Genomic DNA, 19890 nt, shown 5'->3' on the forward strand with positions numbered 1-19890 from the left:
GAATTCTTTTATTGGTGGCTAGGTTAACAAGAGTGAGAAGATGTAAACTTCTCAGCTATCATAGTATGGGGGGAGAGAAAGAAGGAGAACTGAATACTGTCTTGAGCACTAGACTTTCCTGTTACTTCTGTGTATGAAGAGAGGCAGTCCAGATAGGTACTGTGATGCTGGCCACTTAACTTTTTGTCTTGGAATTCTTTTCTTACGTATTTTCAGTAAGTCCAGTTTGTATGTAGTGCTTTCTCTTCTTTCCCCACTTTTCAGCCTGGATCCCAGGAAGCATTCTCTTGAGTTAGCAAGAAACTTTCTCGTTTTGCTTTACTTATCAGCCATCCAAAACATTCAGAAACTGAGCTGTACAAGAAAATTCCTTTCATGTTTGCTTTTGCACACCACTATTAATAGAGGATCTTGGTGCCTTCTATTTTTTTTTTCTAATTGCCAGTAAAGTTTTTGAGCACCCTTAAATGCAAGTGGATGTGTTGAGTGGATGTGGGAATGCTGAGACTTGGAAAAGTACTCTGAAACAGCTCAAAGAGAGTATTCCGTGTGCAAAATTTAAACAAAGTTTGTACTATGAGAGGTGTTCATTGTGCTGTAAGTTTTGCTCTCAGTAGATCCTTGTAGCTGTTTCATAGACTTCAAAAAGTGAAGCAAAGGGGTTATTTTTCTGCCATCTTGCAGGCATATAATCTGTGGGCTGCTGCTGCTGGTATTTATGTGGGGAAGGTGAGAAAGCCCTTATTTAAATGAGAGGCTCCTTGTCAGGGATTGCAGCTTCTCAGCAGAACCGAGTCTAGTATGTTTGAAATGCTGTCAGTGTGGATAGAGCCTTCTGCTCTTAACAGAAGTGTTATTGTAGAGATGCTGTTTCTCTTGCCTGTGTCAGCACCAAGGTACTTTCTCTTCTATGCCTTTGTGCTAATTTATGCCATATCCCAGATTCTTATCTGCCCTGAAACTGGGCTCCGCTTAGAATCCAAATGGCTGTGACTTCAGATTGGAAATGCAGGGCTTTTTGTTAGGCCTTCTTTGGCTTTCTTTCTACTAATATAATTACAGGAAAAATGGTTATCAAGGTCAGTTTGTATAGATATACTGGGAGTGTTTTCCGGTTCCAACAAAATAAGCTTATTTCCTGCAATATTTCAGACCCGAGTATGCGTGAGCGTCCATAAAACTTCCTTCATCCATATGGGTTGCAGCAGTGCATTGTTGCTGTGTGCCTCAGCTGAAGCCTTACCAACAAGAATCTGTTTATAGCAGCAGGCAGCCAAGTGAACATTACATTTTGATTGAATGAAATTACAGAAAAGGGCTAAATTCAGCATACTGACCATAAGAGCTGTTGGAATTAGAGAATTAAAGGAAGACAAATCTTGCTGAATTCTTTTCCATGGCAACGCTTGAATGTTTGGAATGCAACAAATGGTTTTCATTACAGCTCCTTCCTGAGTTAGTGCATGTTAATTCTTGTTTGCCTCCATAAAAGAAGCCATGCCTATACATGCCTTTTCAGAAGGAGGAGCCAATGAATTAATCAATGCCACAACTGACACAGAAGAAGAAATAGATCTGTTTCATTTCTTGGCTTTTGGTTCTGAGTGCTAATGAGTGACCAGGCTGTGGCAGTTGACAAAGCTGACCCTTTCCTCTGTGAATAGCTGGCACTTTTAAAATTTATTTTAATCCTATAATGGTTTACACCTTTAAAGAAAATACGTATTTTTTTATTAAAGAACAGGATTGTTTGTATTGGTAGAAAAGCAGAAGAGAAATTGATTTTAGGTTAAAGATTCTTTTCCTTTGGTTTTCAGGAACTAAGGAGCAGGAAAGTAAAGGGGCTTTCAGATGAAGACTTTTGGCTTTGCTTGTGTTCTTTCGGTCAAGCTGTTTTTCCAAGCCACTTGTGCCCTTCTGATCCCTCATGAAAAAGTTTGAGCTTTATTCTGAAATGTTTGCTTCACCTGTGTTCTCTTTCAGTACTTGTATGTTTCTCTCTGGCAACATTAGTTGACCTGCTGACCAAAAGTATACTCACACAGCCCAAATTCAATATCCAACTTGTTCTGTTTCAATTATTAATTTATTTTGTTTGATACAATCAATGGAAATGAAAGGTTACTGCTCAGAGGCACTTGGGTCAAGTGGTCTTGTAGGTTTTTAAATTATGGGATTTTTAACAACTGGAGGTCCATGAACCAACTTCAAATTTTAAAAAATGTCAATTTAGTTTCGTAGTCAATCTTGGTGTATCAACTTGTAGTATCTCATATTGTAGTTTTGAACATAGTGATACTGTCTCTTTTCCAGTTCTGCACAGCTGAAGCAAATTAAAACAGTTTGGGGAAAGGAGAAAACTTCCAGTCCTTCCACAGTAGCTAATTATGCCAGTTGTGACAGAAGGGTACCTTGGCTTGTACAGAAGCCTTCAAAGTAGCCACTTACAGACTGCAGAGTGTGACAGATGACTGTTAAACATATGAGAACTGAAGATGAGGTTGTGTCTTCCTTGAGACAGGTGATTTAAAACTGGTATTAAACTTCTGCAAAAAGCTTAGTGAAAAGCTCTCAACTTCCTTTTATTAGGCATGACAAAATGCAAAAATGCATTGAAGAAACAGGTAGAGATGAAGGAGAAAAGAGAAATTAGAATTGTGGCAGTAGCACCTTCCATATGGAGAGGCAAGAGAGACATCAGAGCAAAATCCAGAACAAGTAGTTGCACTCTGAAGGGGGACCTGGAACGCAAAATAAAGTATTGCGGACACTATTGATAAATGCACTGAAGAGTGTCAAAATTGCATATCTGTATCACTTCTAACGCTGGAAGTAAGAAGGTGCTACTGCATTTTTGCAGTATATTCATTTGTTGCTATTTCAGTGTTTGTCTTGTAGTGTTCTGGGTCCCTGGAGCTCTTACTCTTTACTTGCCTCATTTTGGTTTGTAACCTTAAATGCACTCTCCACACCTACTTTTCTTAACCACTTAATGCCTCGTCTTCGGCAACATTTGGCCAACAGTACAGGGGTATCTTGTGGTTATTTGTTGCTTTTTAAATGACAGACAGTGACATTTAAAGTGATCTAAATGGCAGGGCAATTTTTTTTCTGGCTTTCCTGTGCAATATCTGTTAGCTTATTTATATCAGACCTACACACTGAAATAGGATTGGTTTTCAAAATAGCATTGAAAACTCTTTGCAATTCCCATCAGTCTTCCTGCTCAGACTTGGCAACATTTGGAGTCTTTGTTTTTGAGAAATAACTGCTAGAATTGTGTGAATCTGGTGTGCCTTTTCTTTAAAAGCTTCTAGTTCTCATATTAGTGTTTAAACTTCTATTTTGAATTTTGAAGCTAAAATCTGACAGCTGAAGTTGCGTATTATCTGACAGCTGAAGTTCATTATTAGTCCTTTGAAATGAAGCATGTAATTCTGTGCTTAAGAACTGTTATATGCTGAATTTCTATCCATTCTTCATTTCATATGCTTGAGTCTGATAATGTGACTGCAATTGAGTTACAAGGCAGCAGTCCTATTATGCTGATTTTAGGTTAAAGTAGCATTTCATAGCAGTAAATGATAACATCAGAAGTCTCTTCAAGCTTTGATCCAGAAATCATCTGTGCTTGGCTGGGCTTCTGAGTAACTTGTCCTTCAAAGAAGCTACTGCCCTCTTTCTTCATAACATTTGGGAGGGGCACCAGAAATGCAGTTTAGCTGAACTTTTGCTTTCACAACAAAGTTATGAGCTCTTACCTTGGATTTTTGTAAGAAAGAATATTTTTGTGGACTAAGATGCCAAGGTCTTTTAAACCTAAAGTTAAGTGCTGTGTTAAGTTGTAGTAAATGCAAAAATAAACAACCTATGACTGTTGCTTTCAGACTAGCAACCAGATAAACTGGCTGTTGGTGTCCAGTTACATGACAGAAAAGTAGCATGAGGAATAATGGGTAGCTGTTTCACTGCAACCTGATGATACAGGGTTTGAAAAGGTCTGAACGGTGCTCCATTTAGCTATGATGTCTCTAAGAAGTGTCGTGCCCTTTGCTTTCATTGTCACAGTCCAGTCAGATCTCTGTTCCAATTGCTTGTAGACTTATGTGATGGCTGTTGTTGTTGTTGTAGTAGAATAATGCCTTGAGATAACGTGTGTTGTAGCCTTACTGTACCAGTACTGTGTCAGGGACAAAATAAGATCCAGTGTTCTCTTTGGAAGGAGGTGCATTTTCTATCCTTCAGGATATTCTTACCACACAGAGCTGATTTGTGCCAGTAAGAGATGGAGAACAAGTGTTTTTCTCTTTCAGTTGCACTGGCAATTAGGAAGTAATGTACATAGTTTTGTGTCTGTCCTGAAAAGGCATTGTTGAACTCCTCTGAAGAAAATAGGCCATCGGGCTGGCTGTTTGCATTATCAGCCTGAATGACTGGAAGAATTGGATTACTTACATGACACTGAGGGAGCACTGTACAGTGCTTGCCTTAGGAGCAATTCAGGTCTCTGCATGCAAATATTGCCTGCTGACCAGCTAAAACCTGAGATCAACTAAAGCCTTAAAGATGTCTAGGAAAATCTTAGTTCAGTTGTTCACTTGATGATTAACCTTATGTGCTTCATATGCACAGAAATTAGAGCTAAAGCCAGAACTCACATCTCTGATAAATGAGGGCTATGCACTTGCTGGGTGGCAGTGTTGGAAAGGAGGCCTGGTAGGTTTTGTAGATGTGCTGGTAGCAGGTTTTACTGTTGCTTTTTGTAGCTCATGGATGTGTGTGTCCAATGTGTGTGTCAACTGTTGCACAGCCCATGCTAGAATCTGGTCCTTGCATTTAAGATGGGTAAATGACCCTGCAAGCCAGTTTGACTGAAGTGCTACAGGAATGGATATACTGGATGCACTTAACTAATATGGCACCAATGGATCAAATCAGTAGGCTGCTGTATTGAAAAGGAAAGCAAGAGCATGCTCGATATAGTAGCCAGCTATTGTCCCATTTCATTGTGTGTGTCAATACTCTTAGGGGCTGCTTGTTTATTAGCATTTCTGGAGCAATTTGTGTCATGGAATGGCACAGTTCAGAGAACAGAAAATGGAAGCTAGGTCAGTGACTCCCTCCCCCCTTGCATTGTCTTTCTGGTGAATTCAAGTATGGTGGTGCTTTATGGACAGTTTGTTACTGGCCTGTCAGAAAGGTGGAATGGTTTGGGATAACTGCTAAGCTTAATTTTATAATTATTCAGCCACGTGCTTTCTGTTCCAGATTGGTCAGTATTGTTCTGATTTGAACATGATTGGATGAGAAGTGCTGTTTGCACTGTTTCAAGGAGGCTGGGAATAAGATGTTACTGTAGAAATCTTAGTCACCATTTTTTCCTTAAGCATGATAGCAACTTATGTTCTTTTTTAAAAAAAAGTCTTAATTTCATTGAGCATGGGTTGTTTTTTATTTTTTTCCCTGTGTGCTCTATAAGGTCATCTAGCTCCCTTAGGGGTTCAGATAAAAGAAATGAGAAAGATCAAAGCTGGAAAAGCTCAAAGCAGCATTGTTTCCAGCACTGAACCAGGTTGGCTGCAGCTCTAGTTGGTATTGAAAATCTCCGAGGATGGAGATTGCATAGCCTCAGAGTGACCTGTTGCAGAGCTGCTCTGGTCTCCTGGCACACAAACACCTAGCACAAGGTACAGGTTTTGGAGAGAAGGGGGGGTCATGCGCTGCTGTGCATCGGCCGGGATGAGCCCTGTTCCCGAGGGATGCACACGGGAGCCCCTTGCTGCTTTGTGGTGCCCCCTCCTGATGGGCTCTGTGCCCGGTAAAATTGCTTTGTGCCTCTGCCCTGTCAATTTTGCCTCCTCAAATAGTTACCTGTGGAACCCCTGTATCTGCTGAAAGGGTTTTCAGAATTCACTGGTGAGATCAGCAACGGGTGGACCCGAGCTGTAAGGACGAAGGTGTTTCTTGCAGCCTGTTCAGGAGGTGACTTGTGGTACAGGTGGTGAAGGGAGACATTTTCAGCTTTTCTTGATCTTCAAACTTTGTGCCTGATGAGCTGATATGAAAAAAAGATTTTAATGTGTAACTGGGCTGAGGTCACTTGTAATCATGAATTTTACATTCATGACAAAACATTAAACTAAATAATTAATTTTAAATGTTGCTTTGTCTTTTCAGTACATCAATTGTGGTAACCTGGAACAGCTACTAGATGGCAACCAGCATCTGCCCTGGACAGTGAGGGTGAAACTGGCATATGACATTGCTATGGGAATCAGTTATCTTCACTATAAAGGCATTTTCCACCGTGACCTTACATCCAAGGTATCGTTTATAAAATTAAGGGAACTTCCTAATAACTTCCTGTAACTGATTGTTGGGTTTTCTCCCTTCCTCTGTTCCATGCAGAGAATTGCTATCATATAAGATATAATGCAAGACATTTAGAGAAACAAATTGAAATGCGGTTTATAGAATTAAAACTTTCCTCAAAACATAGTCATAGTTTGTATGGAAACTAGAGAAATTATTACCATGAAGGAAGATCATCCCTTGAATGAGTTCAGAATAGAATTTCTCATAAAGCAGCTGCAGAGTTTTTTTACTTCTGAGTTGTGGTTCAGTAAAGTATTTAAATCCCTGGATAATTAAGCACAACAATCTAACATTTGGAACAGGTTAATCATATCAAGAACCCAAATTGAGTGGATTATTACAAACGCACTTCAAAATCTCCTTGTTGGTTTTGCTTCCTTGTGTATTTCACAAATCTTCTGTAGGAAGAGTGACCTTTCATTACTAATTCTGCATTAAATGCTGTGTACAATCCTGGTTTATGTTTCTTTCATTTTTAACATCAGTAAGATCAAAATAGTTTGCCTAAAACTTTCAAATTTTGAAATTTCTTCCAGAATAATATATCAGTGGCAGACTTTTCAATGGACATAGATTTATTTTTTCTAGTTGCTTTGGTGTCCCAGTATTCACCCTGGCTCTCACCACCCATTGCAGCCTGTGCTGAGGGCTTTGCTGTCCTGTCTGTCCCGTTGTCTGGTGCTAATGAGCTGGTTTAAACTCACTGGGGGCCTGCAACATGAAAGTCCTTCAAAACTTTTCCTGGGAAGGCTTCATCATGCCTTCATCACTTGAATCAGAAGCATCCAGAAGAATGTTAATTTAGTCTAAAAGGAATTATTTTTTAGTATTAGAAACAGTTTTTAAAAATAAAACCACAACAGAGTGTGTTTGCCAGTGAGGCTACTAGTCCTTCATTGGGTTTCAGGGGGGGTTTAAGGCTTAGTGCAGTGTTAGAGAGATATAGAGTGTGCATTTAATCAAGGTGGAAAAAAAAAAGTTCAGCTGGTAGATAAACGAAGTATTTTGGTGAAATCATAAAATACTTTCTTGGCTGCTCTTTCAAGTGAAAGACACTGAATTCTGTAAGGAAGAATTATCAAATTTATGAAAAATGCCCGGACTGGGAGTCATGTCACTTTGACATGATAGACTCAGAAAGCTCCATTTCAGTCACCTTGGAGTGTGCAGATAAGAGATGCATAAAAATATCTGAAAAGACAACTTGGTGTTCCCCTTTCTCTTTCAGTTCAGAATGTATTTTAGTGCATTTAAGAGTAGAGTTACTGCAAGGAACCAAAGTAACTAAGGAGAATTCAGTGCCTGCAGCATTTATTATAACAATAAATAAGTTCTGTGATGGTTAGTCATATGAAAATGCAGTTCCTGGGATCCCTGTGAATGCCTTTGTTCCAAGCTTTACATAACTGTATGTCATTCTCTGGAGCTGCCCTGCCAATGCTTCAATGTTATCTATTGTTGAATGCCAATTGTTTAGAAAGCTGCACCCTCTGGGAGGGGTGTGGGATGTCCCGACAAGAGCAAACTCATCAGAGGCCATGGGAAGTAGTTAAGGTTATTCAAAAATAAATGAACAACGAATCAAACCCTAAGAATTTACCAGCAGTTATGCTATATAGGGATGGTTCTTAGCACTAAACTTGTAGTATCTGCGTGGGTCATATCAGAAGCTGTCAGCTCTAAGAATAATACAGAATTTAATTGATCACAGCTATAGTATGTATTTTTCAATTTCTTGGGGATTTTGGGGTTGTTTTGATGTTGTTTTGTTGGTTTTTAGGTTTAATTTTTTTTATGTGAGATATGCACTTTCCTTGTTCTATCTGGAAAGGAAGTAGATGAAACGCCTGGCCTTAAACACTCACCTTAAGTAACTCTTGAATTTTGTTAGTGTATTAAGGTATTGATAAAATAAATTTTAAGTCTTGTTGGGCAAACTACTCCCCTTTTGGGCTAATGTTTGCTCTGCTGGCTGGCTAAGTTTTAAAAAAGTAACTTTGTTCCAAAGCAAAACAATGAAGATAACCAGAGGAAAAAACTGTTACCAAAATTTTCAGTTCTCAGACTACAGCTTTTGGCTACTGCTTGAGAAGATGCCTTGGCTTTTACCAGGTTTGTACTGGTGATAGGATGAGTTGTCTTCATTCTTACTAGTAAATAGTCAGTATGTGAGCAAGCTGAAGGAAGATGTGATGGACTCTTTCTTTGGGAGAGAACTTGGATTGAACAAGGGGAAATTTAGTACTATTCTGTATTGTCCTTCTTTCTTCAGTAAACATCACTAATTGATGGGATGGCTTTATTATTCAAATGAAGGTAAAGGCAATGGTTTAGACATCTGCAAGTCAGAACAGACTGAGTTTGCAAGGTGGGAGAGTGAAGCATTCTTCTATGTAACTTGCTGGCCTTGACTGAAGTGTGAACAGAATGAAACTGAGACGTCTATGCAGGAATGTCTCCATGCTTTATGTGTTACACTTAGGATGATAACCCACTGCTAACTGTCCCTTTAATATGAATTTTACTGATTTTAATTAATTTAGACCCATACTTCTGCCTTCCTGTTTCTGGCAAACTTCTAATTCCTTAAGCTTCCTGGAGTGGATGGTGTGGTACATAAATTTTACTGTGTCATTTATGGCAGCAGAGTTGTCTTGCTCTTAGCATTTTATTTGTCAATGTATTTGATACCTAACAATTTAAAGAAAGAAAAGTTCCTGTCCTCTGCCAATCTAAGAGTGGAAAATAAATGGGTTGGGCCATTAGTATACACCAGGGTGATCTCTCTTCATAATTGCACCATGTGGAGAGGAACAGAACAGCATTGATACTGCAGGAGGCCAGAGGGAAGAACGGTAGAGGAGTAGATGTAGGTCATTATAGTCGATGTGACAGCCCACGGGGATGTCAGCCCTCATATCCCACTGGTGCCCTTCCCCATGTCCTTCTGTCAAAAAGAGAGGCAGTGCTTGTTAGAAGGGATGTGCTGCCCCGACAGCCACTGCTTCCCCATGTCAGGAGCAGCTCAGTGCCTGGGCTGCTGCAGCTGATCAGGCTGAGCTGCCCTAGTTGCTAGCAACAGCCTGGCTTGAATCTGTCAGAAGGTACAAGTGGTCAGACTGGCCGTTTGCAGCCTGCACAGAGCAGTGGTGTGGGCAGAGTGACTTGGACTTTTTATAAGCCAAGAAATGTGATGTCTGCACTTTTGACTTGTCATTAAAAGTTTCATGTGGAAATGAAGCCACAGAGGGGTTGTGACAGCCAGCCTTGTTGGCTTATTCCCTGTCCCCTATCCATATCACCACAAGCCATGAATTGTTTTCCATTGGGACCTCACTGAGTGTGCAGAAGGAGGATTTGCATCCTGGAATCATAGGAATTTTCTTCATCTTTCAGTGATTGTCAAGGAGCTCTGGTTATTAATTTTAACTCTGAAAATCTTAGTCACAGAAGATGCAATCATTAAAGCAGAAATCATACTGTGAAAGCATTTCAATAGAAGCAACTTAATTGTGATACAGATTTTTCTTGATTTGATTTGGTTTTGCAGCATTCTAGCTGTTGTAACTTACAATTAGAATAGCCATGTTTAGGAAAGCATGGGGGTGGAGTATCCAGCCTGCAAAAAGAATATAGCAAAATCTCTTTGTACCTCACCACTCAAAGCAAGTCTTACTGCTGCACAGTGTTTCTTCAACACCTTGTTTACATTGTATTTGCACCGCATTCAATCCCTGCTCTGAAAGCACTGTTGATTTCCTTGTCGTCTTATACCAATGACTTCCCTAATAGCAGAAATTATTCTTACAGTATTTCTGAGATGAGGGAGGTAAAGAAGATCATTCCTTATTATAACAGATTAAAAACAAGAAATTGGTGAATATTGGGTATGTGCTTTAAGGCTTTGTTTGAAGTATTTGCATTTTACATGTTTAAGTTCAAAGCAATATGCTTGCTGACCTCAGAGGCAGTTGGAAGCATTATAGCACTTATAAAATAGTCAGTTTTGACCCCTGGAGGCAGAGAATGTTACTTATCCTGTACTATCTGTGAAAGATTTTGCTAAAGTAGCTTCCTTGTTACAGAATCCTTCTGTGATGCTGGCTAAGGCCAGAATCCAGATCCCAGAGCAACACTGCAGTAGTCTTAACCACAAGACAGAAGAGTTTCATTTGCAGTCCAGGGTTTCCTTTCATTTCTTCCCAGCCTTTCTGTCACCCTACTGTTTCTGTGGGAAGAGTGGTCAGAGTCCTGAAAATAGTGGTCCAAGTATTTTATGTACAGCCCCAATTCACCATCAGCATGAATCCTTTGTGTGTACTAAAGCACATAGATTCCAGGTAGAAAACTGTATGATTATGTAATTAAGGATGTTACATTAATATGCATGCATAAGGGGAAAAGGGAAAGTTGTTGCAGGAGTTTTACATCCCATCTTTTGTACAATATTATTTTTGATATAGTGTTTCTTGTATACAACTTCCTACCTATCAGTTGGCATTCTGCACTTCATTTTAGAGTTGAAAGCTTGAGATTCATGGTAAAGGGTGTCTGTTGCTTTAGTTACTACAGTAAGTAATACATGAAGTACATTTAATTTGTATTTGTTGCTAGTGTTAAATAGTATTCTAAAACACATTGCATGTTTTTGCTATGGAGGAGGAATGGGGAGGGGAACAAGAGAGATTCTTTGGCAGTGAGAAATGAATATCCAGGAGTTTGCCCATTTTTCCAGGACCTATCACACCTGCTGTGTTACTATCTAATCTTTTCTGATAATGTACAATGCCAGTCTCTGATCAGGCATTTCATCCTTGTGCATAGGTTTTTTTTCTTTTCTTTTTGTTCCCAGTTCCTGCCCCCCAACCTTATTGATCAAAATCCTAGTCTGGCTGACTTAATTTACTCTTTTCCTATTGCTCCTGCTCAATGCTTTATCAAGTCTATCTTTGTGTTTTGGTCTTTAGTATGTTTAGCCATTTCTAGCTCTCCCCAGGTTCTGCTGATCCAGGTTAGCTCTGATCCCTGCCACCACCACCCTGTACTTGCAGTTCTTCTCTCCTTGTAATAGTATGTGCTTTTTATTCCCTGGCTTAGGGTCTTGGTCTTGGTCCCTGCCTGTCCCTGGCTTGGGCTTATCCTCTGTCTTGTCACCTTAGTCATGCTCTCAAATTCCTCATGCAGCATATGCTATTCTACTCTGTCCCAGTCTACTCTTTCCAGAGGTGGCAACAGGAGCATCTTACACAGAGGTGTCACCAGGTTTCAAGTTGAGGACGTGTCAAATTTGATGTGATACCATAGACTGATATTTTGATGGTTTACACCCCCTCCCTACAAGTCCACTACCAAAACTCTTGATTAAAAACTAACAGGCAAACCTGCCTTTTAGTTTTGCAGAATTATGTATAATTGAAAACAAGGTTTTATAATCAATAGTAGGTTCTGAGCAGTTTTAGGGAACATTGTGAGCTCCATTGATGATAAAATCTATGGAGAAATTGTAATCTCTAGGCACATATATATATAAACACGTGTGTGTATTCCTGCCAACATCTGCTTTCACTTCACAGTGTGTAATGGCTCAGACTCCTCTCATTGAGAGAGGAGCAGCCTCAGTTACTATGGGACAGAATCATGCATGTAAGCAATTACTGTAGATTATCTGATGTAACATAAATTCACTGCCTTTGGGCTTGGAAGTGACATGCCCTGACTTCCTACCTTGTATGCTGTTTGCTTCTTTAAAACAAAATAAACCCCAGGCTGTGAACAGAACCTTTGTCTGATGAGTCTCAATAGTTGGTGCTGCAGTTGCCAGGTCCCTTTTGTGCTGGAAAAAGCTCTTGTCTGGATATTTTGCACTGCAGGAGAGGGCTTGCACTGGAAAAATTAGCTGTTACGGATGGCTATTTCTAATGAGATAGTCACAATACTAAACTTCTACTGATACTTCAGGAACCAAAGGGGACCTCTCCCTTAAGCATAATAGTTTCAAAAGTGTATCTAGTACTGTAAACTTCCTGTTACACATTTAATTCTCAGTGGGGTTTCTCCTAGGGGATAGCACTTTTTAAACGGCTGATACATCTCAATTGGCCTTTAAATATTTTAATTTGGTAACAGCTATCAGAAGGTTGCAAATGATACTGCAGTGGCATTTCTGTGTTTTCTGGAGTGCATTAAAATCTCTGAGTAGTTTAGCTTGTATGTAATATCATAAAATAAAACTATGGTGTTTCTTCATCTAAGCAACTTATTTTTTAACTCTGAAACTCGAGTCCATTTTGATTTTTGTTTATGTAAAAGGGAGAGTCAAATATTGAATTTGTCTTAGTAGGATTATGCTGTGCAAAGCAGATGTTAAGCTCCTGTAACACACAAAGGGGGCTTTATGTTCTTTCACATCTGTCTGCATAAACAGCTCTGTTAACTCTTTCGGACTCATGTACAGAGCTCCTTGCCTCTATTAAGAGTGCTTCAGGAAGGACTCATGAGGTCCCTATTTTGGGAGGAAAAAAAACCCTCAAAAACTCAACTGAGATCAAATACTGCCCTCTTTGACTGTGTGAGCTGCCAAAGGAAAGAACATCCCTGTCTGTACAGGTCCAGAAAGAAAGCCTGAAAAGGTCACCAAGTTTTATTGCCTTGCAGCTTATACAAATAATGCAATAGTAAGTCAAAAGTGCTTTCTCAAAGCTCAGTGTTGTGAAGCTGCTTGGCATTTCATTTCATAGGCAGTTTTGAGAGGCTCTTTGCAACTGGTGAGGGGTTTGAACTCTTTCATCTCTGAGCTAAAATCCATTAATGGAACTTCTTCATACCACACTGATATACTATCTTTTTACAGAAACTGAGAAGTATTGCTTTGTTAGAAGAAGCAGTGCAATTTGTGCATTTGTACTTTTCCTACTAAGATACCACCTCTAGATTAAATTCAAAAGCTCTTTTCAACCTTTTAGTCTCTACTGAGCCTTTGTCCCTTTTTGATCTTGATTTATTTTGTTGATAGAATATGAATTCTTTCTGTTTTTCATTGAGTGCACATGAGCCACAGTGGGCTATGTTATGTCACCTATTTATGAATTGCATCTTAAATCTGGTAACTCCATGATCAGTCCTGTGGGTTTGGCACGTGTTGTGTAATGGCATTATTGGGGTGGGAAGTGTGGAGAAGGAGTATGGTGGTGCTGAGGGTTTGCCTTCATTGCTTGGAGAATCTCAGCACAGAATGCTTTACTGGCTGCACAGCCTTGTCCTGAATGAGCAGTACAGGCCAGAGAAGTGACATCTGACCATGCTGGCTTATGTAGAAAGGGTTTACTACTGATTTTGCAAGGAATGGGCCTTCATTCTTTCGGAGTTCCAGGAAGTCAGTGCTTAGCTACATAAAAATTTGCCCCAGATAAATTAAATCAGTTTAGTTTCACTACAGTGAGCATTTGTAGTGACACTGGAATCTTACTGTATGGTCCATGTCACCTGCCTGTGGCTGATTTAAGTATGAATAAAGAAGCCACATTTGTATTGGAATAGCTATCCTAATGAATTTAAATTCACACTCAGCAGTTCTTCATGTGCAAACAAAAGACAGGCGTCCACTAATGAGAGAGAACATTTTGTGCAGCCCACCACAGCAGAACAGCTCATCAGTACTCTACAGCGGGAATGTTGCCCAAGGCTTTCCTCTGGTGCCTTCTCCTGGTGGAGTGGCCTCTCCTGCAGGACCTGTGGACTCCCCAGCAGTGGGATGTCTGTGCTGGTGGGTCTCTCCAAACACTTGCACTGAAAGGGAGCTTGGCTGTGCTGCGGGCAAATCCTGCTCATTGGGGAAGGGGCTCAGAGCTGTCAGGCAGCATTGATTTGATGTATGATTTATCTAGGAATAACCTACTTGTGTAATAGTTCAGGGCTGCACCTGAGAGCTGAGACTGCCTGGGGCTTGGTGGGGGGTAGGATTGTTCAGCTTCAGTTGATGTATCACTGTCTAACGGGATGCGATTAGATACTGGTAAGAGGCTGAAGGAATATTTGCTGTCAGGATGATGTTTCATTTAAGCTTCCTTTTGGTATCAAAGCAGCCTTGTAAATTATTGTGAATCTTAAGATGAGTAGACAGATTTTTAGTTATGTTGAAAATAGTTCTTAGTTGGGATGTAAATGTTTCCTCAAAATTTTGGAGATCAGGGTTATTGGAGAATAACAATAATCCATAAAACCCAGAAGGCAAAATTAAGTACTGCAGTCTTGCTTCTCAAAATGAATAAAATGTAAATAATCAAAGGTATAATACAGAAAGGAAATCTACTTTTTGAAACTAGTGCTTATGAATTAGAGGTTTTTTTAAAAAAATTGAATTAAGAATCATCTTTAGTGGCTGAGAAATCTATGGCAGAAAAGTAACCTGATTTTTTTTCTGCATAAAATAGTATCAACCTTCTTGAACACTGCAAAATCTTTGGTGTCCTCATGGATTTGTTTCTATGTGGTACACAATGAAATTCTACTTGTCTGAATCATTTGAGTAAGATTTTTCAGTACTTTTATCCTTCTCAGTTTTATCCTTCTCAGTTTTAAGTCCACTTACAGTGACCAAATGTTTAAAGAGAGGCAAGCTGAATGAATGCACTCTTTGATAAAAGATAACAAAGCCCACAACTGAGAAGCTTTGCTGCTCTTTGGGCAAGCACAGTTGATTTAACTTAGTACATGTTTATGAATCCCCAAACTAACTGTAGTTATTATACTTGAGTCATGCTAAACAAATAAAGCTTTGCATCTCAGGAACCTGCATGTGTTTCAAGAGGCTGGCATGCATTTTTTTTATATGATCTCAGGAGTGGCTTGCTTAACCTTTTAATTGGCAGGAAGAAAACTCACTTCATGGCCTGAGCCACAATCGTCTCTAAATAATGTAAACAGTGATGACCTGAACTTGATCTTTTAGACAAGGGGCTTCCTTTTCTTGGTAGTTGCATTATACAGACAAGCTAATGCTCTAGGGTCAGCGAGGGGCTTTTGTATATCCAGGCACAATAAAGCCAGAAAGTGTTTCCTGCTGTTTAGCTAATTAATGCAGGGTACCACTCGGTAGGAGTCAGCAGTGGGTTTGCTGCCTGTCACTGCTGTTGTACTGCCTGCAGAAGGATACAGAGCAAGCATGTGGGAAAGGAATGAATTTTCTGTCTTGTTCCACGTATTGCAGGACAGAACAAAATGCAGGGAATCAGCTATCGATTCATTTGATGAAATGGGAAAAGATGTGGTACTGGAATGGTCAAAACATATTTCTCAGAGTTGTAAATAAATAACAAAAAGAAATCAATAATACCCTGTGTGTGATGTGATGCTGTTAGAGCACAATTATCTGTGTGTCCTTAAGTTGCCCTCCATCCTGACACTGGAGGGCACATGTGAAAGGAAAAGACTGACAGCATTTCCTTATTAGACTTTTCTCTTAAATCATGTTTTATGACGTACTGTCAAACAAAGAATTTTGGGACTCTAAAACTTGGTCACATCTTATATTTTCTGATGGAAGTTTACTGCAAAGCAGCGAGTTCCTTTTCAGTAATGTAGCAAAATTATATAAAGGCATTTAGAGTCTGCTCTGATGTTGTATTCTGGTCAAGTACAGGCAAATTGTAAAAAGAAAATGTAAGGTGTCATAATGATCAGTATGTATTGCATATTTGAGCATAAGGGAGCCAAATCATCTTAATTCTTGTTAAAACCTAGCAGGGTATGTGCTACCTCTGGCTGCCTACCTTCTCAGCAAGTTTTTAAGTGGATTATTAGCTAAGTGGAAGGCTGTTTGCAGCATCTTAAGTTTGACAGACCCTGATTGTGCAGGGGGAGGGTGGGGGAAAAGAGTTGTTTCTCTCAGATGAAAGCTTCTCATAGATGAATATCTTCCAAACTATATTTGTAGCCTTGTTTTATCTATTTTTAATCTGGAATGTTGTAGAGGTTTCATGCCCAGACAATAACTCTTCTGTTTGTTTTTTGTTTTGTTTTGTTTTTCCAGAACTGCTTAATAAAACATGATGAGAATGGATACTCAGCAATAGTTGGAGACTTTGGTTTAGCAGAGAAAATTCCTGATCACAGGTATGCGAGCTAATCTAAATGGAGGGAGAGTTGTAGTACAAGTGCAGGTCAGAAGCCCTAGTGAACCAGATCCCTGAGGCTGTTATTGCACTCTGGTACAGAATTTTCAAAAAATACCTTCAGTCTTCAGTCTGGAACTGTAGGCTGGATAGCCAAAATGTTCCAGCCTTAATTACTGTCCATTTTGGTATTTAGTGGTGACATTTATTCTTCAAAAATGTTCCAATCTCTAAAGGATTTGCTCAAGCTTTTCAGTAGATCTTTTAATCTGGTACTTGGTTTAAAACAACCCAAAACACAAGGCAAACACAAAAATGCTGTCCAGCATTCTGTGTTGGGATGATTTTGTAATAAATGTCATTCATTGATTTCCAACAACTTTAGCTTCTTTGCCCTTTCATAAACAATATTCAGTGGCATTCCAGCATTATTCTTATTTAATCTCTGGTTCGTTTTTTAAGATCCAGGATTATAGAGTAAAATAAAATTAATTATAAAATTACTGTCTAACTCACCATTTTCTTTTCCCTAGGATGAAATTATAATCTTAATTCATTTGAGGAAGGCACAGGGGACTGTCACAAGCTATTGTCACAATTGAAAATAATCCTTTTGTCATCCCTCCATTAGAGAGATCAAGGACAAGGATTTCATTGTTCTCTCTGTATATTGACTTGTGTGTTGCAGAGTATTCTGACTGTGAAATGTGCTGTCAGATTTTCTCCAGTGTGTGCTTCTGCATAAAATAAATAAAAGCCTTCCAGCACTTCTGACTGCAAAGAAAACAATAAATGTTGATTTCAGCTGTGTACAGATCTGAAGGCTTGCATTAATATTGGTGAAACATTGGTTCTAAAAGCTTAACAAAGCGAATATCTTAATTTACAAGCTATATATACAGCTTATCAATGTCTATCTTGTACCTGCTGTGGAGCAGCACCCTGTGAAGTGCTGGAAGTTTCAGCTGTATTCAGATAAGCCCACCACAAAATCAGGAAGATACTACAGGTGCCTTAAGGTGTCCTTTATACTCAGCTTTGAGATGCCCTGAAAACTGAGATTACAGTTAAGGTAGCTTGAGACTAAAACCAGCAACATAATAGAATTGCTACATTAGCCACTACTTTGTTTTTATGTAGTTTTACCTCCATTTTCAAATGCAGCTTTGTTCTTTCCAGTTTGCTGGTAACAAGCTGTGCTATTTTGAGGCCTTCAGAGGCCTTTTCTTTTTAAAATATGTATTCCCTCAAGATCAGCTGGGTGACAGGCTGGAGCCTTTCTTAAGGCCTCAGTATTCAGCTTTGTGGAAACTGCAAATTTTTCAAATTGGGTCTATTCTGATTACTTTTAATTTTCCATATTAAAGTATTCATCTGGTCCGTCTTGATTTTAAAATTTTAAAAGCACACTTTTCAAATCTTTATTTTAATAATTAATAAGTTTGTCTTCATTCAGAGCTGAATATACATGTAGGGATGAATGCATGTCTTGCTGGATGGAGAACTTGGCATCTAGCCCAAAAATAATGTCCACAAACCTTTTTATGTATAGATGGAGCCAACTCTGCCAAGAGGCAATAATAAACTATTGAATAGATGTGACCTTAAAATAAAACATTCTTTAATTGATTGGGAAAGTTAATAGCAATGCTTGAGCATTTAATTAATGGTTCTTCCTTGTCTCCCTCCACCTCCCATCCATATCTATCCCACATCAACATAGTGAGAAGTTACCAGTTGTGGGTTCACCCTTTTGGATGGCACCAGAGGTTCTCAGAGATGAGCCCTACAATGAAAAGGTAGGTACATGATAAATGCAGTCAGTTGTCAAATGGTTTTCTTCTGTAGCGATAGGCAAGATTTAGAATTTCCATCCTATTAAAACTATTGTTATTTTCACTTGTAATGTTTCTGTACTCAGTAGATCATTCAGACTAAAGGAGAGTGAAAATTAAATATCTAATATTTTTAATTCATTGTGTTTATTCTTATATGGAAATAGAGTTTGCTTTAGGATTGTTCTCTGTTATGCTATTTCCTTTCTGAAACATCCCACATACTAAAATACAGTAATGTTTTGTTGACCTAACACAATTTAATTTAACCAAGTCTGAGAAATGTAGCAAAGTTTCTTCCCTGACTGTACACTAGTGAAATCTGGGTAGAAGTAAAAGGTCTGTATGTAACCTTGCACAATTCTGTGTGTGTGTGTATATATATACATATGTATGTATGTATAGGGGTGTGTGTGTGTGTACAAATATAAAAAATAAACCAGCGTGTCTTAAGGTAAGATACCTTGATAAGACAAAATGTTCTCCAAAGGTATTTCTAAGTTTTCCTGTTTGGGTCATTGGGAAATGTTTATTTCAGAGGAGGATCAGGTCACATGGGTTTTAGAAATGGTGGTTTTAACCAATATCTTCTTTACATAGGATTTTGTTTCCAGTACTTCAGCTCTGCCATTGTAGCTTTTCTGTGATAAAGCCCACATCCTGTACCTCTCTATATCTAGTGTTTAATTGGTGGTACTTTTAACTTGCAGGAAAGCAGTGTAACTACCTCAGTAATTAATATAATAATTACCATTTCAAAGCTTTTAAAAGAATTTAATTGACCTAAATTAATAATAAAGTACCCAAATCTATGGTGCCACATTGTTCATTGACCCTACCATGAGGGGGATAAAGAAGAGGCAGTTGTCATGCCTCATCAGCATGAAAGGGGACATATGAACAAGCCTGATACATGAGGAATGAAGGATTCATGCTTCTGCCCTGTAGACTTGTATTCCATGTTTTCCTAAATTTTATTACCTGTAATATTCAGGTGGGTGGAAATCTGAGGAACTGTGCAGCTCCAGAGGTAGTCAGATAAGTGGTTAATAAATGTCATGGAAATTAAACCTGATGTACAGTGCTGCTAGATATCTCAAGCTTTGGGAAGACGGTTTTCTCCAGAGGTACTGAACTGAGAAGAGCAAAATGTAATTTTTTCTTTAAAATAGCATTAATGTTCTGGCTAGGCTGTGAATCATGTATTCTAAACCTGTTTTTCTAACCATAGTGATATATGGGCATGTCATGTTTTGGCAAGGTTTTTAATTATTCCCATGTGTAGGACATCAGATGGAACTTCACTATTCTTTGTGCAAGGAAGGATTTTTTTATTTTTTAAGTTTTTACATTGCTGAATTAAGAGTGGTTTGGTGGATCTTTCTTCTTCTTTTCTTGAAAAAAAATTTAAGTTTATCATTGCTATTAGTGCAACAAGAATGCTTTCTGTGAGCATGGGTTTCTTCACATGGAAAATGTTAGCTCTGATGCAGTTGCTCAGTGTTGTAAGGCTGTGGTGCTCTTGAGTTGTTTCATGATAGCCATTTGGGGTAAGGAGAAACTCAGTGGCA

At 38.9% G+C, this 19890-nt stretch overlaps 1 protein-coding gene across 2 annotated transcripts in view; it reads left to right on the top strand.

The window, feature by feature from the left end:
* TESK2 (testis associated actin remodelling kinase 2) overlaps positions 1-19890 on the top strand; it is a 77447-nt gene that overhangs the window by 46109 nt on the left and 11448 nt on the right. For both annotated transcript variants that reach the window (XM_088169521.1, XM_088169522.1), the window contains exons 5-7: positions 6178-6324; positions 16403-16485; positions 18208-18283. In XM_088169521.1, the coding sequence (XP_088025647.1) occupies positions 6178-6324; positions 16403-16485; positions 18208-18283 (306 nt within the window). The remainder of the gene's footprint in view (positions 1-6177; positions 6325-16402; positions 16486-18207; positions 18284-19890) is intronic.

Source organism: Sturnus vulgaris, chromosome 9 (assembly GCF_052056855.1).
Source record: "Sturnus vulgaris isolate bStuVul1 chromosome 9, bStuVul1.hap1, whole genome shotgun sequence".
NCBI lineage: Eukaryota > Metazoa > Chordata > Aves > Passeriformes > Sturnidae > Sturnus > Sturnus vulgaris.